At 49.2% G+C, this 25,772-nt stretch overlaps 1 protein-coding gene across 1 annotated transcript in view; it reads right to left on the bottom strand.

The window, feature by feature from the left end:
• Positions 1–1,988: 1,988 nt before the first annotated feature.
• LOC128827184 (junctional adhesion molecule A-like) overlaps positions 1,989–25,772 on the bottom strand; it is a 39,771-nt gene continuing 15,987 nt past the window's right edge. The window contains exons 2-9 of the mRNA XM_054010976.1: positions 24,046–24,105; positions 15,658–15,771; positions 12,436–12,591; positions 10,163–10,284; positions 9,975–10,077; positions 5,958–6,080; positions 4,199–4,361; positions 1,989–3,555 (exon numbers count right to left, since the gene is read on the bottom strand). Of these exons, the coding sequence (XP_053866951.1) occupies positions 3,501–3,555; positions 4,199–4,361; positions 5,958–6,080; positions 9,975–10,077; positions 10,163–10,284; positions 12,436–12,591; positions 15,658–15,771; positions 24,046–24,105 (896 nt within the window). The 3' untranslated portion in view covers positions 1,989–3,500. The remainder of the gene's footprint in view (positions 3,556–4,198; positions 4,362–5,957; positions 6,081–9,974; positions 10,078–10,162; positions 10,285–12,435; positions 12,592–15,657; positions 15,772–24,045; positions 24,106–25,772) is intronic.

Here is a 25,772-nt window from a genome sequence, read left to right as displayed (position 1 = left end):
GTCAGCTCTCCTACTGGGTTGACTGCTATAGGTCGACCACAGTGCAATGCCAGTAGGGAAGGTGGTTTTCCAGAATTGCCTTCATGGAAGCAGGAGACAGTTTGAGCCTAGACACACACAGCTAGGTTGGTGCACAGTGGCTTACATCAACCTCACTTTCTAGTGTAGAAAGGCCACCTCCCTGCAGGATGTAGCCGCATTTACACTAGGGTTTTTGTCAACATCACTATGTTGCTGGGGGAGGAGGCGTCACATTCCTGCCCCTATAACTTTACTGTGTAGACTAGGCCTTAGTTTCTGTTTAAGTTTTGCACTTAACTTAAACCTGACTTAAGCTAAAGCAAAATAAGTGGCTCTTAAACTGAAATAGAAGCGTCCACAGAGAGGTCTGCAGCAATTTAACGGCCTGTTTCAGACAACGCCTTAAGTTAAACCAGGGCAGTTTTCTTGTGTAGACAAAAGCTTAGATCATAGCTTAAAAAGAACCAACTTCCACGTGCTCCGGAGTTCCCTGTTCCCCACTGCTCTCTGGAGCAGAGCCTCCGAGGTGTTGGGATCTGCTGGAAGATGCCACCCGTTCATTGTGTTCCACTTCCCGCTGGCAGAGGGGAGACGTTTGCCAGGATGTGACAACACCTGTGGATTATTCAGAACAACTCCAGGGGATGCTTGTCATGCTCTAGACCAGGGGTCTCAAACACGCGGCCCAGGGGGTTATTTTCTGGGGCCTGCGAGCCCCTCGCAGCCCCCCAGCCCTCCCCCAGTGTTTACCTAGAGCAGCTCCGGCCGGACATGCACCGGGGGCAGGGCAGGCTCCCTGCCCGCCTGTCCTGTGCCACACTGGGAAGAGGCTGGAACGTGGGGAAGGGGGGGGACGGAGGGGCTGTGTGTTGCTGTTGCTTCAGGCAGCGCCCCCAGCAGCTCCTATTGGCCGGGAACGGAGAACCGTGGCCAATGGGAGCTGCTGGGGGCGGTGCCTGAAGCAACAGAAACAGCCCCTCCGCCCCCCCTTCCCCACAATCCAGCCTCTTCCCGGAGCAGCGTGAGGGCAGGGCAGGACAGGGAGCGTGCCCTGCCCCCAGTATGCGCTGGGCCAGGCCCTGCCCCCCAAGTCCCCTGCCCTGAGCCCCCTGCCTCATCCCGCACCCCTCCTGCATCCCAACCCACTGCCCTGAGCCCCCGCTGCACTCTGCCCCCCTGCTGTACCCCTCATCCCTCCTGCATCCCACACCCCAACTCCCTGCCCTGAGCCCCCCCAATCCCCCTCCTGCACCCCCAGGGGGCAAAGCTGGGGTGGGGATTTTGGGGAAGGGGTTGGAATGGGGGCAGGGAAGGGGCAGGCCTCATGGAAGGGGTGGAATGGGGGCAGGGCTGAGGGTGGCAGGGGGGAAAGATGTCAGTAATGCAGCCCTCGGGCCAATGTACTAGTCCTCATGTGGCTCTCATGGTCATTTGAGTTTGAGACCCCTGCTCTAGACGAGGGATTTTCAATGGGTGGATCACAACTGTCCCAGAAGATCAGGAAAGGCCAGCAGTAGGGTCATGAGGCGTTGAAAATATTTCAGTCTAAACCAAAGAAAAGTCTCGCTCCCCCCATCCCCACAGCCCCTAACCCTTCAAGATCAGGTATTCTCCACCCTCCCACACATCAATTCTATATTCTAAGTGTAGGTCTGTGCTTAAAACCCCGCGGCAGCACTTCAATGTAAATACTCACTATAGCACTGGGAGGGGTTCTTTCAACACTGGAGATAATCCACCTCCCCGAGAGGCAGTAGCTCGGTCAACAGAAAAATTCTTCCATCCCTCCAGCTCTGTCTGCACTGGGGGTTAGCTTGGCATAGCTACGTCTCGGAGGGTGGGGTGGGGGGGAATTTTTCACACACCCCACACCTCCCCCCCAAGAGACCTAGTTTTGCTGAAGCAAGTTCTGCATGCAGACCAGCCCTAAGCATGGTCAGAAATGAGACTTTTTTATTGTTATTGGGGAGGTTGTGCAATTTTTTTAATGTGAATAAGGGCTCACCCATGTGAAGAAGCTGAGAAACAGATCCGTACAAAGACTTTAATATAATATAAAACCTGGCTAACCCTGAGCAATTTCCACTGTTGTCTTGTTGCCATCATACAATCATAGAATATGAGGGTTGGAAGAGACCTCAGGAGGACATCTAGTCCAACCCCCTGCTCAAAGCACGACCAACACCAACTAAATCATCCCAGCCAAGGATTTGTCAAGCTGGGCCTTAAAAACCTTTAAGGATGGAGATTCCACCACCTTCTTAAGTAACCCATTACAGTGCTTCACCACCACCCCTAGTGAAATAGTGTTTCCTAATATCCAACCTAGACCCTGCCCCCCGCCAGCAACTTGAGACCATTGCTCCTTGTTCTGTCATCTGCCACCACTGAGAACAGCCGAGCTCCACCCTCTTTGGAACCCCCCTTGAGGTAGTTGAAGGCTATCATCAAATCCCCCCCTCACTCTTCTCTTCTGCAGACTAAATAACCCGTTCCCTCAGCCTCTCCTCGTAAGTCATGTGCCCCACCCCCCTAATCATTTTCATTGCCCTCTGCTGGACTCTCTCCAATTTGTCCACATCCCCTCGGGGCGGGGGGGAGGGGGAGGGAAAAGAAGATGACGGATGGACCCAAACTGGACGCAATATTCCAGGTGTGGCCTCACCCGTGCCGAATAGAGGGGAATAATCACTTCCCTCGAGCTGCTGACAGTGCTTCTACTAATACAGCCCAATATGCTGTCGGCCTTCTTCGCAACAAGGGCACACTGCTGACTCATATCCAGCTTCTCATCCACTGTAATCCCCAGATCCTTTTCTGCAGAACTGCTGCTTAGCCAGTCAGTCCCCAGCCTGTAGCAGTGCCTGGGATTCTTCCATCCTTCACATACGTCCCACCCCTTATCAGAGCCATGTACTACATCGGAGGAAATGCTAGAGAGCTCTCTTTTCCAGGAGTGGCTGCAGAGAAAATCCCCCGTGCAGAGGTAGCTGAGGGGCACCCAATATGTTATAGAAATAGCAGGCTACAGCTGGAAGTGGCAGATTCAGCTGGAGAATGAGGTGGGGTAGCAAAATGACCATCAAATCTACCTCCTTGAGAGCTGAAGAGCAAATGGATGGGGTCCCAGATTCCCAGGGGAGGTGAGGGAGATGGAGTCAATGGGGGGGTGCAGATATCTCCCCACCCCGAATAAAGTACCTGAACCCCCCAGCTGCTATCAGGGACAGGGGGAGTGACTACATTTGGAGCAGGTGAGACACTGGGCTGGAAGGTGAGGCAGAAAGTAGAGTGACAGCTTCTCAGACAAGTGCGTTAGCCAAGAGCCCACCAGGGCCCAGAGCGTTCCCATCCCAGCATTAGGCATCAGCAGCAATGGGACGACGTTGCAGCAAGGAAGCAAAGGAAGAATCTTCAGGGAAAAGCCAGCTGCTGGGTGTGGAGGGACAGACACCAGCCCTCGTGGAGTCGTTCCCACTTCACTTCCCTTCCTTCTCAGACCATTCCTTGTAGCTGCCTTCGTAGTTACGAGCCCTGAAGAGACAGGAAGTGACATGTGGCTTCAGAATGGGAGATGGGAGGGACTAGCCACAGCTAGATGGACCCGCTGCCTCTGGAGTGGAAGAGACAGACCCAGCCCAGCTGTGACTGTTCATGGGCCAGAAACCCAAGTGGGACCAGAACATCAGAGGCAGAGCTGTGCCCAGAACTTTGAGAAATAACCTGTCCCCAAGCACAGGGTCATACGGATGAATTTGAAGGGTCCCTGAGGAACCAAGGTAGCTGTGGGAACATCCCCTATGGGATTAGCTAGGAATTATTCTGTCCTCTCTCTCAGTAGCTAACCAAGACTTTGTCTGTGGCCCTAGTGAGAATGTGGAGTACCACCCCCCCCCCTCTAGTGGGTTTACTCCAGAATACACCAATATAAGCAAGATCAGTGCTGAGGGATATCTGAGCCCTCCTCCTCCACCAGACCCAATGATTTCTCTATTAATAACCCTATATGTGAGAGCTTAGGGGGGCGCTCAGAAGGGCTGGAGTCCATAGGAACCAGGGCATTTTAAGCACCTACAGCCCTTGCCTCCAAACCCACAGAGCCCGTGGTACGTTCACAATCTCCCTGAGAGTCTGGTGCCCCATGGTACAAGAGCCCAAAATGGAGGGGCAGGCTCACTTGGCATAGCCGAGGGTTATGGCGATCTTTGTGGCCTGAGCCGCTCTCCTCCCCCTCTGGCAGTAGAAGATCAAGTTCTCATCATCCATCCGTGGCTTGTCCATGCCATATTTCATCTTAAACGCCTCAGGGTCCATCTTCAGGGCTTCCTCGACTTCTGACACTGGGTGGGGGAAAGAGAAGAGGGAGATGATCGCGATCAGCAGTGGTGGTGTATCACATCTCCACTAGATGGGGATGTGACACTAGCTATTGGAGTTACTCCTTTAGCTCAAGTGGTAAAGGTCTGTATCTTGATGCTGAAGTTGTGGAGCTAAACCCTGATGATGATGATTGTGGGCGATTGCTACACTGCTCCATAAATACAGGCGATGATGCTCTTATGTTTATGCATGCAAGTCCCACGTGCTTTACAAAGGGACGCAAGCTACCACTTTTCCCACTCCTGAAATGCAGCACCCTCTGTGGTGAAACACAGCAAATGACCAAGACACGGAAACTCTGAATGTCCATTTAGGACAGGAAGTGAAGTAGAAGCCTGCATCCATTTAAAACCACCAAGGTAATTTAAGGAAGGAGAGAATTCCAAGCTGGAATTTGGCCGGGGTTACACCCTGTTAGGAGTGCTAGTAATGCAGAATTCAGGCCTGTATTTTTGCCTGAGATAGAATTTTAGATTTGTTTGCTCATTTAATTTTTGATACATTTATATTCCTACTAATGTGTAAACAAAGGACAGACACTGTGCATGTTGCTTCTGCCTAGCCAGATATGTTTGTTAGTATAATGGGAACAGATAACAACAGTTAAAGTGTTACTGGGTATAATGAAAGTATACTATAGGAGTGCACATGTTAACACTGCCTCAACCTCTATCTTAAGGGAAGGTCAAAGAACCCGTTGGGAAGGGCAGGAGGGGATGGGGGGAAGGTATAAAACACTAAAAGGCCAAAACCCCCCAGACTCATGACCCCTAAAACGGAACATGACCATCAATTGTAAGGGGGGGGGGGACCCCAAGCGTGCATTGCAGGTATAATTCTGCCTGCTAACGTGGGGAGAGAACGGAACACTGGGGAACAAGGCTCTGCAGTGTCAAAGTTATTGACATGCTGCCTTAAAACCAACCCCAATAAACATCGCATTGCCTGCACTTCGGACTTCTGGTCTTCTGCTTTCTGTCTGCGTGACAAGAAGGGAGGGGGTGAAGGAAAAGCCCTCTACACACCCATCTGCTTGTGCACACATAGTGTCTTCATTGATCCAGCTTTGGTCTCACATCACTTCCCCAGCAGAGGAAGAGCAGGGAAGAAAGAGCACCCGCTGCTGAGTTACTAACTCCAGGGCTCTAGTGCTACGTATCAGGAACGATGGGCCTGGAGTCCTTGCAGCTGACCTGGGGTTGGCTGGCTCAGCCCTCAGGCAGGCTAATGAGCCCAGCTGGGCTGTGGCAAAATCGCCTGATTGGCTCTTCCATTGGCTGCAAGGAGACTACAGATATGCACTTAAACTCAGCGGCAGGTCGCTGACTCCTCTATGCGTCTGCCCGCAGCTGCAATCACTCCTGTGCCCGCCTTGTTTCCAGTCCTGCTCCAGCCCTGCTCAGTTCCTGTCTCCAGCTTTGACCCTTGGCTCTGACCGCTCATGCCCTGGTCTGTGACACTACATGTTGCCCTCTGCAGTGCGGGGGGGGGGGGAGAGACGCTCCCTCTACGTGCAATCGAAGCCCTGGTTGCTGGCACCCACAGCAACCCCTCACCTGGAATATTGACCGAGCTGGCGATATGGCCATTTGCCACCTCCTCCGGCAACCGCACGTCGATAATCCGAGCATTCCTGCTGTCGACCAGCACTTTCATGTCCTTGTGGGAAATGACGTTTCCTTTGTGGAAAGCAGAAACCAGCAGTCACTTCTTCCGCTCCCCTCGCAAGCCTCCTCCCCCAGCAACCAGGGGCAAACCCCTCTGCTCCCCCCAATCACAGGGACGGAGAGTTGGGGGGTCATCCACAGCTGCAGCAGATCAGCCCTTGCAGCCCCTCACATGGTCTAGTCTCCTCCCCGTGTGAGGCCCTGTACACTGCTCTCAGTGAGAAACTGCACTTCACACCACCAGGGCCAGTGCCGTATAAAAGGGCCTTTGTCATATCTGTCAGAATTCTCATTTACACAAGCTCTTGGGCAAAACTGGAATTAAACTTAAATTGGTTGGGTTTAATGTAAGTATTTTGGAAGTCCAGGGATTGTACAGCACTTCTCAGGGAGGATGGCCTTGACTAATCCAATTTCTGGACGATAGTAGAAACTTCTGGGGATGTTTTGGGACAATACATGGGAAGTGGATTACCCAGGGAATACTTGGGAGGCTGGGGGAAATGCAAATGACCCACCTCCATCTATCCTTTAGAACAGTGATTCCCAAACTTTAACAACCTGTGAACCCCTTTCACTAAAATATCAAGTCTTCCAAACCCCCTCCTAAAAATGAATATTTCCAGGAATTTTCTCCTTTACCTGAGTATAAATTATAAAAGCAGTGATCTTGGAAATATAAAATTTGTTTTTATGGCATGCTTATTACACACTATTTATTATTTATCATTACAGTATGTTTATTATATTATGAAAATGGCAACACTCTTCCAAGATCTCACTTGCGTAGCTTGTATCACTTTGAATAAGCCTGTTATAAGACAAGGCTCCTATGTTTCATCAAGGAGCATCAGATGTGAAACAGCAGGAAGGTACTGTATTTAAGAAGCCAACTCAAAGAGTTCCTCCTACACAAGCATTCAGGTCTTGAGCAGTCCAGGCAAACAACGCATGTTACAACAAAGCTTAAACTTGTTGTTCATAATAATGTTAAAAACAACACTAGCTGTCTATTTAATTTAAAAAACAGCAAAAAATATCCACCTCCCTTTCCATTTCTTATAAGGAGTCTTGAAGTTTAAATCTCCTCAGTGTGATAGAGATGCTTGCTTTGATCTGCTTAGCTCTTGGAAGTCCAGGGGCTCCGGGCTACTGGACCTGTGCTGCCCAGGATCCCTGGGGACAGCTCTGCCTGCCATTAAGGAATCCCCCCCCCTCCCCCCCCAACTCCCTGTAACATTTCACGAACCCCCAGGGGTTCACAAACCCCAGTTTGGGAACCACTGCTTTAGAAGCTGCACTTGAAGCAGAGATTGTGTTGTCTGGTGGATTATCTGATCAAGGTCACTTCAAAGAACCCAACTGGATAAAGGAGTGACTCTCAGTGTTCTCTTCTGAACAGAGTGTGGGATAAACTTGACACCGCAAGGAAACCCCTGAGCGGGGCTGGGAAGGGCTGCTCCAACCAGAGCCTACATTGGAGGGGGTGATCTCTAGTAAGCTTATTAGCAGACGTTTAGGTTTTTTAATTGTTTTTTCATATGTTTTCTCTGCAACACTTTCGCCTCAAAAATTAATAGGCTCGTGTAGGAAGAACTGCAGTGCCTAATTAGCGCCAGGGCTTGCCAGGGCTGAGCCCCGGCATCTCCAGGTCTGGCAGTTCAGAGCCCCGGCATCTCCGGGTCTGGCAGTTCAGAGCCCCGGCATCTCCGGGCTTGCCTCATGAGTTATGAAAGTAAAAAAAAAAATTGCTTGAGCCAACTTCCCCTTTGCCAGGTGGGTGTTCAACCTGCCCCCTGCCCTGGCCCACCCCTACACCACCCTCGCCCCACCTGCTTCCCCAAAGTCCCCGCCCCCATTCCACCCCCTTCCCCCAAGTCCCCACCCTGCCTTTTCTCCACCTCCTCCCCTGAGCACGCCCCCTCCCCCCTGGAAAGTCCAAAGCACCGCCAAACAGCTGTTAGGCAGCAGGGCAGCGGGAAGCGCTGGGAGATAGGCGGAGGCGTGGCGACACAGTGCACTCAGGGGAGGAGAAGAGAGCTTGGCTGCCAGTGGGTGCTAACCACCCACTAGTTTTTCACCATGGATGCTCCAGCCCCAGAGCACCCACGGAGTCAGAGCATATGAGCCCCAGCACCGCTTTCATTACAAATTAAGCGCTGAAGAACCATGCGGTAACTTCTAGTTGTAGCAATTCCACTGTTATTAGTCTCTGAGGGGAAAGCCAGCAGGCCTGCTTGGGCAGACTAACCCAACACAGGGAAGGCAGGGAGCTGCAGCAGTCTGGAGAGACCAGCCAGCAAGGAGAGAGACCCATGTCTCCACCCTAGAGAGATGACAACCGGGGGAGCTGCAAGTCAGGTGCCCTTGCTGGGCCAGTGAGGTGCAGGTGCCCTGAACTGACACAAGAATCAGGCCCCTTGTCTTTAGTAGGAGTCACTCATGGGCAAAATCTGGCCCCTACAAGGCAACAGCAGAGCCGGGTTGTTCCTTTAGCCATTGATTTTCCAGACACAGGATTCATTTGCTCCTGACATGCTGGAGCAGGGTTCAGGCTGTGCAAGACACCGGGGAGTGTGTGCACCAAATTCGGCTCTCGTTCACACACTGTAAAGTTGGGTGTAACCTCTCTGACTGCTGTGGGCTGTATGCAAAGATACACACACACACACACACACGCACACACAGAGAGAGAGAGAGAGAGAGAGAGAGACCTGAATACAGAGCGTGGAAGTGAATTTTCCCCATAGCCGGCCCTGGACCTGTAGACACGGCCGAGTCCAGTACTGAGGGTTATTGGGGGAGATCTCCCAGCATTGCTCCAGCACCTGCAGCTTTGTCTAGATGAGGGGGAAAGGTTTAAAAAAGGCACGGGGGTAGCTCAGCCCATTTGAAACCCCACCCAGTGTGGATGCAGCTTACCACCTCCACAGTCACATCAGCAGGTCGTGCTGCAGTGTAGCCCTTGTCTAGCCAAGGGGCTCTGTCTACACACAAGAGTTGTCCCAGGTTAACGATATCAGTACAAGAAAGGGAATAAGTCACCCCAGTCTGAGGCACCCTCACACCAGTATAACTGCATCCACAACTGGGATTGTGCCAGAATGACTATCTGTAAAAATAAAAATCACACCCCCCCACTCCTGCACTGCCTCACAGCAATTATACCAGGACGGATGCTGTGTAGATAGGAAAAAAACCCACTGTTTTCCCTATTGAGTTTAACCCCAACTGAAAACCCCATTTAGCACCAATGTAGACAGTCTAAAGCCTTCAGCTCAGTTTGAATAGGTCAAGTTACAGCCTCAGCTTTAACCCAACCAGTTCAGCATCTAGGCTCATGGGAGGGGCTGAGCGCAAGAGGAAGAGGGCAGCTCTAGGGAACGGGGGCTGACGGCACGGTAGCTTTTTAGAGGAGGGGATGGTTGGAATGCTTGTCACTGGGGCTGGGCCCAGCAAACACACCTATCCCCAACTTCAGTCACTCCAAATCCCAGGGTGCACTAGACTAGGGCAGGAGCCTCCTCTGGGTCTGTACTGAGGTCCAGCTCCGGAGGTCACGTAGGAGGCAGGATATGCCAAGAACCACTTGTCGGCTCTCAGGAGACTCCGTTCTCTGCGAAGGTTGCTCTTTTAGCAGGGCAGCCCAATGGGCTTCTGGTTCCAGGCTCTCCCCAGCCCTTGCAGCAAAGCACATGCCTGTTTTCCCATCAAGACACTTGGGCACTGTCCAATCTTTAATCTATCGCAGCCAGTAGTACAGGGAGTAGTTGCAGGAGGCCGGGGAAGGGGCAGTGACACCACTGGCTATTGTAAGCTTGCAAGTGTCTTCCAAAGAGCCCAGTGCAGACTTGAGCACGCAACCACCCACCCGCACGCAGGCTCTGCAAGTCCCCATTTCCTTACTGGCGTCCAAGTGGATGGCTTCCAATTTCTGAGTGGTCCCAACGTTGTTCTGAGCCTCGCAAAAATAATTCCCCGTGTTGAAGCTGGTTACGGGCTCATTCATCTGGAGTGGGAAAGAAGGCGTGAGGGAGGCATAGACAGAGGCATAAACTCCCCACGAGTCAAGCAGCCCCCTGCCCCATGCATACCAGCACTCCTGTCTTGGTGTCGATCGCGTAGCAGGAGTTCCTGAATTTCTCGTTGATCTTGGGGTTGGAGGTCATAAGGACGTCGTACCTGTAGCATTGGCAGGTAGGAGGTGGAGAGCCATCTGCTTCCATGCATGTCAGCACAAGGCAAAGAGGCACATGTTACAGATGACCCTTGAACCCACCGCTGTGACCCCCTGCCCTAAACACACCCAAGACGCGGTCATCTGTATTTGTTAAGTTGCGTTTAGTCTAATCCGGTCAGTCATGGGTTAACAGAGGACCGGCTCAGTGACACGAAGGCAAACAAATGGCCAGCTCATTTTAAGTGAAGTAAATGGCAAGCAGCAGCCATGTCTAGCTTGACAGTCCGTTGACTCGTGAACTAAGTCAGTGGCTGGGCCTCTTCCATTGGCAGGGCTTTCCTGGCACTGCTCCAGGGCTGATCAGCGACGTTCCAGAGCTCAGGCCAGTGTAACTGTCATCCCCCGACAATGCACCTTTCATTGCGATGGGGAAGGAGTGAAAAGCGGTTCCTTCCTGACCCATGCAGAGATCCTGTGCTGCCCTGAAGCTTGATTCTACTCATGTCAGCACAACTCCAAATAGTAGTGGACTTTTCTTTAAAACCCAGCCACACTATTGTCTGGATCTCCTGGGACACGTTCCACAGAGAGCAGCAGTTCCTTGCGTGGGTTCTGAACCAGCTGCCCTTTAATTCAATAGAGGATTAATGGCTGGCTCTTCCATTGCCCTGCTCCCTGGGCAGCCATTTAAACCACAATAAAATGGGTGTGGAATGCAACTAAATCAGAGCAGCTCTCGGGGTTCTGGTGCAAACGACTGTACGAAGAGCAGGGAGACAGAATCAGGTGCCCGGCGTTCAACATAAATGGCAAGTGCACGTGGGGAGAAGTGTCACTGACCAGAAATTAATGCTTTGACTACAAGCCCTGCTGGGGGCAGTAGCCACCCTGCTGACAGGTGAAAGGTGCGATGCTGGCCGCGTGGGTGAAACCAGCGTCCCTCCCACTTTGATGGAGCAACTTGTAGAAACAAAATGTTTGACCAAAAGTGCTGCGATCCTGAAGGAAGGAAACAGAGTTTGGTCCAACACTGGGCTCCCATTCGGTGACTGACTTTGCAGCGCTGGTGAAAGGTGCTAGACTGACAGCATTTGTGAGTGAGGCTCTGGGTACGACCACAGAACAGGCACTGTAAAAGTAGTGTAATCTTCCCCCCCTAATCTTTTGCCAGGGACCTCAGCCCAGCCATGAAGGGACCAGTTCTGGGGGGAGGACTGGTCAGTCTCCATTGGTCTCTGCAGACAATACACCCAAGGTTCAGATTGGTGCTGACAGTGAGTCTTCAAGGTGTGAAGAAGTGGACTGACAGCACATCTGTATGAAGGGGGATCTCTGCTTAAATGACATTCGCATGTAATGCAAGATAAGCATGGACTTGCCCACGTCAGCAGGGGGAACAGTTACAGTGTCAGACTTCCTGAGTGCGTGTTACAGAAATAATGGTGCCCCCGTGTAGCTAGGATTGTTTCTTCATTGCCACATAATGGGCTATGTATTGACCCGTGCGAGGCAGTCCTCGAGAACCAGTTGTGTTTAATGATTCTGAAGACGTGGAGCCAACAGAACTGGAGGCTTTTGAAACCATTGGATAATCCGGGCATTAGGCTTTCCCCAGGGCCCCCCTTCGAACCTGGCTAGCCTGACTGGATTACAGGATACTTGCCACTGCCCAAAGCAGCCTTATTCCATGGCTCTATTCCAGCAGGACTGACGCTGCTCTCAGCAAGGCCCTAAAGCTCCATTCATGCGCCGCTCTGGCCCTGCAGGTCCGTGGTCAAGGGACATGGGTGAGAATTTCAGAGAACCGGGTTTAGACGATTGAGGCTTCCCTACAGTCTAAGTCCAATGTGGAAAGAGTCTTGTTTCAGTGACCTCAGGCTAGTTTGCTATCCACTGATGATACCATGGTGTGCGGAGAGCAACATTGTTCAAATAAGCCATTGGACTCTTAGTAGGGAAAAATACTACCCTCCTTGCGGCAGGAGTCAGTGGGGAGGTTCCCCGGCCTGTACCACGCAGGTTAGAAGTTCATAGTGCTCCCTTCGAATCTTAAACTCTATGAAAACACACTCCTTGCTCACAATTGGCAACATGCCCCCAGGGGCCCCCTCTCTCCGAGACTAGAAGCCCTGGAACTTTAGCCATGGCAACCGGTCCCAAGTTGTAATTACAGGAAGGCAATAGTACCTTGGACGATGAGGTCAACTTCTGACTTTCTTAGTTGGTAACTGTCCCCGTTCCCGGACCAGAGGACCTCGCAGATGTACTTCCCCGTGTCCTTCTGAGTCACCGAAGTGAAACGAATCCCCGTGGCTGTGACCTGAGCACGGTCTTTGTAGGGGTCTGCAGAGAAAGGGGAGACAGTGAGAAGCTGAGAGCACTTGGAGGTGGAGGAATACAAGTGAGAGCCAGAACAGGCTGCTGGTGTGGAGAAGGGGAGGAAGGGCAGCCCCATGAACCAGCCTTAGAGCAGAGTAAGAAGAGCTGATTAAATGGGGTTCAGTTCAAATACAACAAGAGGTCTCCCCATTGCAGAAGGAAGCTACACGCCCCTATGTCCAATAGCCAAGCCAGCCCAATCACAGCTGGCCGGGGGATGGAGGGGTTTGTTGCAGGGTTTAAGGGATAGGTTCTGTTATGCTGTGCTGCTGGCGGATATGGACTAGCTAGTGAGCAGGTTACTCCACCCCATTTCTTTCCTCGTAGCTTTTCCCACGAGTGCTCAGTGCTTTTTAAGAAATTAGTTAGCAGTGGTAAAGCTGATTCCAGGCAAAGCAATCTAGAACGCTGTGTGTGGTTACCCCAGTCACATTAAAAGACTGTTCTCAAGCTGTTCAGCTGACATGGCTGAGCGACAAAGGGGTCTGCAGAAGGCGAGGAAGCCATCGCTAGGACAGAGGACACAAAATGGCTGGTTGGTTCTCGCCTGTCTTCGTAACACCTCAGCACATCTGTACACCACAGCTCAGCCATGGAAGCGTCAGTGCATGCTGGGATTCCTGAAACACCTACCCCACAGGGTCCAGCTCTGTCACTAGGAGAAGGCGCTTCTGGCTAATTTCCAGAGGTGAAGCACTGCACTGCGGGAAACAGTAGCTGCTGCCAATGCCTGAGGCTTCCTGCCCGTATTGGGAAGTTATGGACTGAACTGGTTCAGAAGGACCCAAGCTAAAGACCTCACTTCGGATCAGGGTGGATAAAATCAATGATTTAAAAAAGTTTAATTTAAATTGGATACAGAATTATTTTCAAAAATAAACCTATTTAAAAATAAATGTCAAATTATTACACCCTGTATTAAGGCCAAACTTACTATCGTCTATTAAAATAATTTAAATTAAATTTTAAAAAAAAGGAACAGTATGTTCACTGCTGAAGTTTTAATGAAAGTCTGAACTGGTGGAAGTCACTGGCTAAGGTCTTGAAACCAGAGTTTATTGACATGCTGAACCAGCTTTGGACTGCACATGCAGAAGAAGCTACTGCTGAGAGAATTTTTTTTCCTATTTTCAGTTTATTAACTAATTCATCGGAATGAGTAGTTCATTCATTTAACCAACTGGGAGCTGAAAAAGCAGAAGAGCTTGTTTTCTTCTTGCAGACTATGAATAAAAAGTAGATGTAAGAGAATGAGATCTACTAGCTCTAAAATCTTGCCATGGTGACCAGAAACAATTAGTTCAATTCACTAAAGTTGTACTTTGTTTAATAAATTAGTTTTAAATGCTAAACATATGGTCAAACTTTTCTTATTTATCCAGTGCACATAAGGTGGTTTTATTTAACTGCTTAAAAAACGTTTAAATGCTGAGTTTGTGCCTTTTTATTTGAATTCTGATCTCCAGAGTTTGACACAAATCAATCACAATAAAAGTTAAATCAAGTAAATAAGAAATGCAGAATTCCCTATTTTCAAACAATAAAAAATGTAAACTAAGAATCTGAAGAAATGTATGTTAAGCTATATAATTGCTTAACTAAATGTGGATCCACCTGCTTAGCAAAGAGCACCAGCAAACTTGGGGTAACGCTATATTTAGTTGCAATTGAACACATTTTAATGAATAGCAATTACTAAAAATCAATGCTTCTTTAGGAAAATAACCAGGGGCAGAGGCAGCCTCCCAATTCAACAGGTGAACTATACTAAGCTACTGAGGGGGCACCAACCACCTGCAGCAGCACCCCAGCACTAAAACTTTAATCCCAGCCCTGGTGTGGTGGAGCAGGCTGGAGAGAGAGTCTGCCCCACACTCATCCGCACTGCAAGGGTTGTCAACTTTCTAATAGCAGAAACCCGAACACCCCTACCCCACCCCTTCTCCAACGCCCTGCCCGGCTCACTCCATTCCCCCTCCCTCCCTCTCCCCCACCCTTGCAGGGAGTTGGGGTGCAGGAGGGGGTACGGGCAGGGATGAGGGCTTTGGGGCACTGGAGGGGGCTCCAGGCTGGGTCAGGGGGATGGGATGCTGAAGGGGTGAGGGCTCCAGGATGGGGCCAGAAATGAGGGGTTCAGAGTGAGGGAGGGGGCTCAGGGAGGGGGTTGGAGCATGGGAGGGAGTGCAGGCTCCGGGAGACAGATCAGATCAGGGTGTGGGCTCTGAGTGGCACTTACCTCAGGTGGCTCCCGGGAAGTGGCCAGCATGTCTCTCCAGCTCGGGGGTGGCCAGGTGGCTCTGTATGCTGCCCCCATTGCGGTACCTGGCCAATGGGAGCTGCAGAGCCGGCGCTCGGGGTGGGGACAGCATGCGGAGCCCCTGTGGCCGGCCCCAAGCCAGAGGGACATGCCGGCTGCTTCCCAGGAGCTGCGCCGTGGAGCCTGCTAGCCTTGCTGCACTGCCAGCCTTGCTGCACTGCCAATTGGGTCCCTTTTCCACTGGGTGTTCCGGTCGAAAACTGGATACCTGGCAACCCTACCTACAGCGGTGGCTCATGTCTTGCAAGGCAGGGCCCGGCTTCCTGCTCCAGCATTGTGACCTGGTGCATGGGGTTGTAGCACCACTCAGGTTTGGCCTCTCCATTAGACAAAGCAAAACCTGAGTGGTACCACTACCCCATGCACCAGGTCGCAACACCCAGAACGGGGATGCAGAAGCTGATGTTGCAGGAAGGGTGCAGGGCAGGCTCACTCAAAAAATATTTCCCCCCTTCCCCTCTGCCCACTGGGGCCTCCCATTCACATAAGTTATTTCTGTTTTTGCACCCTTGGTTTCATGCTGTGGGTGCAAGTGCAAGCATCAACCCATGCTAAAGCCACCCCAAATGCAAAACAAGATAAAAATCAATAATTTAAAGCAATCCACCCTGCCTCAGATGCTGCAACCAGCTGGTATAACCTGTGCTTATCCAACACCTGGCCCAGAGACCGTAAAGAGGCCCTCAGACATTCCGTACAATGGACTCACGTACCTGTGAATTTCGAATTGTAGTAGAACAGCACTATTGAAGAGCCCTTTTCAAACTTCCACTCGACCCTGGATGTTCCGCTTTGCGATACGTACGCAGTACAGGGTATATCAATTGCTGGAAAGAAACGGCAATAAGTCAGCATTTGCACTGCACCCCAAAGGTAATGTCATGTAATAAGATCCTATTTGTAAACACTTGGCAGAGCTAAGCCACGAACATATTTGTTTTAAAATGGACTGGGAGCCAGATTTTCATTTATACCCAGGACTAATTACAACGTAGTGTGAAGGGATCATCCTTCCAGAATCCCAAGGGCTGGAAAAAATGCCTAACAGTGAGAGGCTTAAAGAGGATGTGCACGGTGGAGTTTGGGAGAGCAGGTAGGAATGTTGTGCAGGGTAGCCCGATGGCCCTGAGCTCCATGGCACTAATGTGGAGCCCCAAGTTTCCTGGGTACCAAGTTTCTTGCATCTGTAGATGGTCTAGGTGGGTTCCCCAACATGTTCCTGATACATCTGTGATTAAAGTCCTTACCAGAGAGGGGGAGGAGAAGAGCACTTGGGTTCCTACCATCGTCTCAGTTCTGTTATGTCTGGTGGTGGAACCACAACCTTCTTGTTTATCAGGTGTTTTACTGGGGAAAAAGACCAACTTGAGCCTGAGCTCGAGCAGCCGCAGGTGAAGCCTGGCAAGCGATGTCATGTATGTGAACGTTAACATATGGCCCCACAGCCCCAGACACATCCGCATTGTCACAGTCTGGTTTGATTCTATCCCAAGTACTAAAGACTACAACCTGTCTCCAGGAAGGCTCACTCTGACCTATCCAGAGTCAGTCAAGGCTCCTGGGAACTCTATTGCCTGTGGTGAGATAAGAGATTTTTTCCCTAGCTCACCAAGGGGCCCAGCTGAGTGAATAGGGATAGCGTGTAGTCTAGGCTTTCCGCCATTTCCTCCTGGGATCTGCCCCCAATCATCCAGCCGTCGAGCTGAGGGTAGAGGTGAATGAGCCTTTGCTACCGCGAGGCACTTTGTGCCACAGAGTCCGAAGGGCAGAACGTTGCACTGATAATGATGGGGCCCCCACTGTGAGCTGGATGGATGGCTATGTGGAAGTACATGTCATGTCAGCAGAGAGCCACCCACCAGCCTTGAGCCTGAAGAGATGGGATGATGGAGGCAAATGTCACCATCCTGAATTGGGCTCATGTATGTGTCCAATCTTCTCAGGTCTAGGATGAAGCTTGAATAGGACAAAAACCTCCTTCCTTCTTCAGAAGATATAACAGGAGTATAACCTTCTTTCCCAGTGCTCCATAGGTACCTACATGCCATAGAAGAGATGAAGCAACTAGTACACTTCTGTTTATAATAGGTTCTCATGACAAGGATCCCTGAAGAAGGATGGGGCAGGGGGTAATGCGTGTGTGACGGGTTGGATCACAGAAACCCCCTTGGGAGCTGCCACCCGATGTGCAAAGACTACCCCTGCTTCTGTTTTCCCTGCCAGCTCAGGACTCCAGCACCCTGTCTTGCTGAACCTGACACTCCCGTCTGGCTCCAGACACAGATCCAGGGTCTGAATCACTTGTCCCAAAGCTGCAAGTTTACCTGAAAACAGCTCACAGTAGTGTGCTTGTCTTTAGCACTCAGATGCCCAACTCCCAATGGGGTCTAAACCCAGATAAATCCGTTTTACCCTGCATAAAGCTTATGCAGGGCAAACTCATAAATTGTTCGCCCTCTATAACACTGATAAAGAGATATGCACAGTTGTTTGCTCCCCCAGGTATTAATACATACTCTGAGTGAATTACTAAATAGAAAGTGATTTTATTAAATACAGACAGTAGGATTTAAGTGGTTCAAAGTGGTAACAGACAGAACAAAGTAAGTCACCAAGCAAAATAAAATAAAATGCGCAAATCTATGCCTAATCAAACCGAATACAGATAATCTCACCCTCAGAGATGCTTCAATAAGTTTTTTCTCAGACTGGACACCTTCCAGGCCTGGGCACAATTCTTTCCCCTGGTACAGCTCTTGTTGCAGCTCAGGTGGTAGCTAGGGGGATTCTTCATGATGGCTTCTCCTCTCTCTGTTCTCTTCCCCCCTTTATATATCTTTTGCATAAGGCGGGAACTCTTTGTCTCTCTGGGTTTCCACCCCCCCTCACTGGAAAAGCACCAGGTTAAAGATGGATTCCAGTTCAGGTGACATGATCACATGTCACTGCAAGACTTCATTACTCACTTGCCAGCACACACATATACAGGAAGACTCACAGGTAAATACAGCCATCTGCAGACAATGGGAGTCATCAAGATTCCAAACCATCATTAATGGTCCACACTTTACACAATTACAATAGGCCCTCAGAGTTACATTTTATATTTCTAGTTTTAGATACAAGAGTGGTACATTTATACAAATCAGATGATCACACTCAGTAGATTATAAGCTTTGTAATGATACCTTACAAGAGACCTTTTGCATGAGGCATATCCCAGTTACTTACATTCACTTATTACCGTATTTTCTCTAAAACTATCTCAGTTACATTATATTGACTTATCAAGTTTTTTATAAAACCATATAGACTGCACAACGTCACAGCGTGGAAATGGATAGGGGAGCCACGGGCAATTTCTAGCACCCATTTGTTGGCTCTGATGGCTGCCCAGGCCCAGTGGAAAGGCGGTTCCTGAAGGTGGACACAGGCTCCACACTGACTCCAATGCAACTCCCAATACTCCTGTCAAATCTGCTGCCTCAGAGGGAGTCTGGTGCACTGAGGTGATGGGTGCCCCCAGGAGTATCTGGGATTCTCTCTTTGTGGGTACTCTGGCTGTCGATCCCACTAGTAGGATGGTGTCCTCTGCTTGGGCTGCTACTTGAAGGGTTCCTTTAGGTGTGTAAATCCATAAAAAACACAGAGCTTTCCTTGAAGGACTGAAATACTTCGCTTGTTTTCTGGCTGAAGAGCTTCATCCCATTAAAGAACAGGCCATCTATCGTGGCCTGTACCCATGAGGCCATCTCAAGGACGACCATGGCCATACCAGATGCGTTCTTGGCCGCCTGTAGGGATGCTCTCATGACCATCTGGCCTTCCTTGATTATTTCTTTCAACTCGTCCTGGTTATCTTGAGGGATCTTGGATTGGGAGAGGGTCACTCACTTCCTAATGAGAAAGGTGTATTTGGTGAACAGGGTCTGGTAATTTGCCAGCTGGAGGGAGACTGATGAGTATGGCCTTGTGACCATGGAGATCCAACTTTCGGGGTCTGTCATTAGGCATGCCTTTCGTGGACTGTGATTTCTCCTGTGCTGCCGCAACAGCCAGGAACTCTGCATTTGGATGGACATAAGTGTGTTCAAAGCCCTTTGGGGGCACTGGTATCTGTTCTCCACCCTTTTCAAAGTGGGAGGAAAGGTGCCCAGCATTTGCCACAGTCCTTTAGCCGGTTCCAGGAGCCCCTTGTTAATAGGAAGGGTGATTCTGGCCAGCATGATGGTGCTCAAAATAAAGACTTCTCTTGTATAAATGTAGTCCCAGTATCCAAGGTCTCTGCATGCAGAAAAGGAGGTCTTGAAAAGTTTTAAAATCAAATCAATCACTGGGGCTGGTGTCACTGCTTTGTCCTTGAGTGGAGATGGGGATCGTTGCAATTCCTCCTTTGCTTCCTGCTCTTGTGGGCCCATGTGTGGTTCTGGTGTGGGTGGCCTGGTTAATGATGCCACTGGGGAACGGGATCACCTCCTTTCTGGAAACATGGGAGAGGGATCTTGCTCCCAGACACAAGAGCTGATGGTCCCCAGAAAGGCTAAGGTGACGTCATATGGGTACTAGGCTCCCCAGCAACCTCTTTCGGGTCTGTGATGTTATCTGATTAAAATATGACCATGTAAACCATTGTTGCTACCATTGTTATATAATTGCAGCAAATCTTATACAAAGTAGGACACATGGCCAGAAAGGGTTAAGCAGCCTGCAGGCTATATAACCCAAAGCCAACCTTTAGAGACATGAGTATGTGAATGGTAATTAGGGCCATTCCATGGTAGATAGATTTGCATTTCAAAGTTCTAGCCTATGTTAGAAATTAAAGGTGATACTATTTTTATGTTTACTTATATCTGTTTACATGGCTAACATTAAACAAGTCAGTTCCTGTCTGTCACTATAGCTCAGGGGTAGGCAACCTATGGCTTACATGCCGAAGGCAGCACGCAAGCTGATTTTCAGTGGCACTCACACTGCTCGGCTCCTGGCCACCGGTCCGGAGGGGCTCTGCATTTTCATTTTAAATGAAGCTTCTTAAACATTTTTAAAACTTTAAACCATTGTTATATGTAAAAAGTAAATAATTATCTATTATAGACTTATAGAAAGAGACCTTCTAAAAACGTTAAAATGTATTACTGGCACGCGAAACCTTAAATTAGAGTGAATAAATGAAGACTCGGCACACCACTTCTGAAAGGTTGCTGACCCCTGCTATAGCTATTGATTCAGAGATCAAAAGGGGATATTAACATTTAGATGAGTCTTGGGTGAAATAATGTCACTGTCTATATATCACTTTAAAGTTTGTGATAGACTGCGTAATGGATAAACTGCCTTATGTAAATCCATGTAGCTAATTACCTGTAATGCTTAGGAAATAGGTCCACTTCAAAGTATCCGTGATTGCCTATTGTTCACCTAAGGACTCCGAACTGTAAATATGCCTTGGGTCCCAATCCTTTATCTCAGATCTGCTTGATGCTTCATGCAGGGGAAGCTTAAGCCCAAGACTGAGACCCCTGTCCTGACTGGGCCACCCTGAATATAAACATTGGACTAGAACCTATGCACAAATTCTGAAGACTCTTTGCAACTACAAAGCTCACCATCTCTGCTATGAATCTGAATCTCAAGAATTGTACTCATGACTGTTTGGATACTGATCTTTTAACCAATACACTCGCTCTCTTTTCTTTTTTAATAGATGTTTGTTTGGTTAATAAGAACGGTAAGATCTGAAATATTCATTTACCTGGGAGGTAATGTGTCCAATCCTTTGGGATTGGTAGAACTTATTTATATGATGAATAAGATTTTCAGCAATCCTCATCATATTTGACTTGCGCCTCTGGGTGGAGGCCTAAGGCTGGGTTGCTTTAAGGAAATGGTGTTGGCTTCTGGGTAACCAGTGAGGTGTTATAGAAGCTGTTTTGTGCTGGTTTGGTAAATCTAGGTATTGGAATATCCACCAGCTTTGCGGTTGTCTGTCCCATTCTCTGCAGTTCACACTAATTGAGTGACCTCAGTTGGCTCCCCCCGGGACTCCGGTCACAGGGTCTCACTCCAAAGGAAGAGGGGGATCTCTACTCAATTTGAGCAAGGCCGAGTACATGGGTTAGGTGAGGAGGAGTATCTCTGAACAGCAGTGCCGCCGGACGATGTGCCATTGGGGCTGGTTCCATTAGTCTCTTCAGCACAGGGAACATGTCTGGAGGTGATCCAGATTACTCCAGGGCAGACACCTGTGCCAAGACTGGTGCTGGGTCCCTCATTCCCTGTGCCATTCACAGCCTATGTAGACAATTCAGATGCTTGGTCCTTTGAACAGATGTTTTGTTTCCTCCTTCTGGGACCTTCCTTCACGTTTGGTGCTACATATGGGCTCTGTCCAGTCCCACGAGTGCGTCTCATCTTTATGTACGGGCACGGATGCCACCTTTACTGCCTGGGAAGCCAGCGCCAGAGTGACCGATGCAGACACCAGGGTTGTCTGTGCTAAGAGCATCAGTACCGCGGCTTTCAGTACAGAGGCCTTTGCCAATATTGAAGTGGTTGGCATCAAAGTGACTTGTGCCAGCTCTGCCGATACTCTCTTCGCCTTTTGTCCAGCACTCAATACTAGACCATGATCTACGCTCAAGATGTTATACTAATAGAATAAAAACCAGCAGGATTTTATTAAGAGGGATAAGGCAAAGATGCCACATTTATTGTAAATATACTGATAAATCAAAAGATAAAAGTAAACAACGTTGTTTGACTACTTATTTCTTACCACACAGGGAGGTTCATTCCCACAATCATTCATTCAAGTTCTGTATAGGTGTTATAGTTACCAGCCTAGAAGTTGCTCATGCCAAGTTACTGGCCAGGTATTTTGGTCATGAGGATGGAGCCGAGTGTGTCAGGTGCACCTGATGCCCCTGGAGGCTGGCAGCAGAATCCAGAGACTCAAAGTCCTCAGTCTTTAGAGTCCATTCTTATAGGAATTAATTCCTATGTTAGTCTATGGGAGCTGTTTCATCCTGCTGTTGCTGACTCAATCAGCAGATGGCACATTCCTGTCCAAAGTGGCACATTCCTGGTGGCTCCACACTGTCCAAAGTTTGTTTCTCATCCTTCCAGGTGATGAGGTGGATCCCAGTTTACCCTCAGGGGGTTGTCTGGTCGTCATACTCGACACATTCTTCGGCAGATGGATACTCCCTTTCTAGGCTGGCACCTCCCTAACCATCCATGTATATACCATATTTTAATTTACTGTCTCCACCACTTTCAAATGAATTAGAACACACCCTGAGACTCCCGGCCCTTTAATCACAGAGGGTGGGGGTCTGTCCTAGGAGCCCTTGAATGAAGTGAAAATCACTTAACAGCTTATAGCATTTGTTTACATTGTATCAATTACTTCAAGAACAAAAGTCAATTAACTTGTTTGTAAGTTTTACATAGTAGTAAAGTATCTTTCACAGGATAGACATAATCAATGGTTTCTACAGACAGTAGCTTACAAGTTTTAACAGAAGACCCAAGAGATTTTTGTACTTGGTGAAACTGTTGGATTTTAAAGTGTGGGGGACAAATTATGAGGGGGTCACTGTCACTTGGGGGAATCACTGTTAGTACCTTCTTTAATATCCCTACAAAGAGAGCGCTGGCCGATACCGGCTAAACTAGCCTGACACTGGTAATGGCCGTCATTTCTGTGTCTGAAGTGACCCATGTGGACTGCTCCAGCATATGCTGCCTGAGCAGAGTGTCCCTGGATTTGCAAGTCCTGGATGAAAAGGACTTCCCACGGAGCACCAATCCGGGAGGTGGCCCTGCCACAGGCAGAAGCTGCCTTGACTGTGTCCATCCTTGACAGGCATGAGTCCATCACAGGATAGGCAAATTTTGAAGTCCGCCTTGAGATGTGGCAGCTTGCATGAGGTATGAGGGGGAGGGGTCCTCACTAACTTTTTTTTGTTTTTTAAATGTCCACATGAAAGGAGTGTGAAGATGAAGATTTTTTCACAAATCTGATTTAAAAAAATAACGTGTTCAATTAGGGGAAACAGTGGGCCAGGCACTCGCTCGGTCCCGTCTTGCTGCCATGGGCATCAAAGGGAAGTGAGGGAGGATCGCGTCTGCTCGGCCTTTTACGCCCTTAAACAGGAGCATGAAGGGAGTGGGAAGGAGGGGGGAAGAAGATAAGCGGCTCCAACAAGCTCAGGTAGACAAAAGAAACCGAACTCATGCCCAGGAGACACACGTGCAGCTGCAGTGGAATCCACACGGACACCAAGTCGAAGAAGAGCTGACCTTACAACATCTTAGGGACAAGCGGTCATGACTAGATCACATTCAATACGTGCAAAGAGAATCACATCTAAACCAGTAATTTTTTTTTTTAATATATATTTATATACACACATACATATACACACACACACACACAAAACTGGTGCTGTACAAGGGCCCGTTTCCCAAAGCTGAAAACAACTGAACCAAACCAGCTGGCAGGAACCAACCCAGAGATAATCTTTGCAGTTTGTGAGCTCCGAGCCATCAGTGCTCCTAAAGATCACTACGCTGACTTCTGCTGGAAGGAAGCAGGACCACAGTAGCAGTTTGTCAGGGTGAGCGCTTGAGCACAGACACTACAGCGAGGGAGGGATTCTCGTGTCACTGTAGTTAACCCACCTCCCCGAGAGACAGTCGCTAGCTTAATGGAATAATTCTTCATTCACCAAGTGCTCTCTACACCGGGGCTTAAGTTAGCATAGATGTCTCTCAGGGGGGGTGGATTTTTCATACCCCTGAGAGCTGTTGCTATGCCAATGTAAGTTTTCAGTGTAGACCAGCCCTCAGCCAGAGATCATTCCCCAGCTGGGAAAGGCCAGTGGGTGGAACTACACCTTGACTGCACTGTCAGCAATCAACAACTTCTCCATCACTAGCAATTTTTAAATCAATCGTTTTGTCAGAAGATCTGCTCTAGTTCAAACAGGAATGAATTCAAAGAATACCTATGGCCTGTGTTATCAAGGAGGTCTGACTAGATCACGGTGATCCTTCCGGCTTTTGAATCTATTAATTTAGCACTCTGCACTTACAGTCATTCTCATGAACTTGAATGGTTTGTGTGTCCATCACCTGGGCTGATATCAAGGACCCTGTGGGAAGGAGAAAAAATACGATTAGGAGAGATGTTTGTTTACAAACCACAGACCCCAAGTGATCCCAGAGCCAGCAGAACAGCTGCCAAGCTCAACCCCACAGAGATTCAGCTCTCCTATGAAGGATCAACACCTTAAGAACATTCTTTTCTACCTCATTTTCTTGGAGAACTCTTACCCTTACAGTAGTTGCCAAGGGTCTGCACCCCATTGTGGGAAAGGGGTTTTAGTCAGACTGCTTCAGGCTTTGCTTTCTGGTTGGTTTTTGTTCAGACAAATTTAAATGTTTGTATTCGGTAAGGCCTTACGACGCTGAACAAGGATCACTAGGACCACTAGGCTACACACTGCACGCGTACAGACCAGTCCCTGCCCCAAAGCGCTTACAATCTAAAAAGAACAGGAGTACTTGTGGCACCTTAGAGACTAACACATTTATTAGAGCATAAGCTTTTGTGGGCTACAGCCCACTTCTTCGTAGCCCACGAAAGCTTATGCTCTAATAAATGTGTTAGTCTCTAAGGTGTCACAAGTACTGTTCTTTTTGTGGATACAGACTAACACGGCTGCTACTCTGAAACCTTACAATCTAAAGACAGATACAGATTTCTTCCCCGCTTCCTCTTTAAACAATTGCCCCCAAATCGCCTCCCCAGTATCAGCAGCACTCTTCTTCCCCACACAAAACCACTCAGCTTATCTCTGATCCACTGAGAAAGAGCCCAAATTCACTGAAGTGTGCACAGGCTGGTTCCTCTTCCCCACACAGCTTTGCACTTTGCATAAGCAAAAATGACTGGTACGATGGCAATCACAGTTTCTAGCACTGTTACAGAACTTTTATAGCACCTATTGCCCTTGACATGAGTGCAATCTTAGATCTATAAATACATTGTGATTGCCATTGGGGCTGAAGCCACAATGCCCTAGTCTTGCCAGGACCACCAAACACACAGACAATTTTATATTACACTCAGAGCCCTGAGGTTCTGGCTCCGATGAAGAGCAAGTTCCAAATGGGATGAGGAATACTCCGTGCTGGTTCTAGGCCAGAAAACAAAAGCGATCGCACATGGCTATGACGGGCTAGGACAGAGGAATCTTTCCGGGAGCTGGGGCCCTGACAATTCAGATTTAAGGATTCTCACCAATACCCTGAATTGCACCTGTGCCCCAAAAGGGAGCTGGTGCACTGCTCTGAACGTAGTTCTGGGCAGCAGCATGTTCCCCAACTGGAGTTTCTGGGTGAAATCCCAGAGCAGTCCTACACTGAGCTCCCTCCAGCCCGGAGAGGCCAAGGGCACAGACGCGATAAATCGACCCCCCCAAGCGCTCTCCCGTCAACTCCTGTACTCCACCGGCGTGAGAGTCACATGCAGAGTCGACGGCGGACCGGCAGCAGTCGACTCACCACAGTGAAGACACCATGGTGAGTAGATTTAAGTACTTCGACTTATCCCTAGCAGAACCGCTGGCACTTCCTGCGTCGCGAACAGGTCTATGTGGGGTGAAAATCGAGTGTGCAATGTCCAGCCTGAGGGACCATTTGTGACCGTGAAACCAGCGGCTGAGGCGGTCGGCTAGCTCGTTTTGTGCTCCTGGAAGGTGCAACGCCTCTAGGTGTATCAAGTGGGCGATGCAAAAATCCCACAGCTCGAGGGCTT

The sequence above is a fragment of the Malaclemys terrapin genome, chromosome 21, assembly GCF_027887155.1.
Source record: "Malaclemys terrapin pileata isolate rMalTer1 chromosome 21, rMalTer1.hap1, whole genome shotgun sequence".
NCBI lineage: Eukaryota > Metazoa > Chordata > Testudines > Emydidae > Malaclemys > Malaclemys terrapin.
The sequence above is the reverse complement of the archived record's forward strand: the minus strand, read 5'-3'. Positions and strand labels throughout refer to the sequence as shown.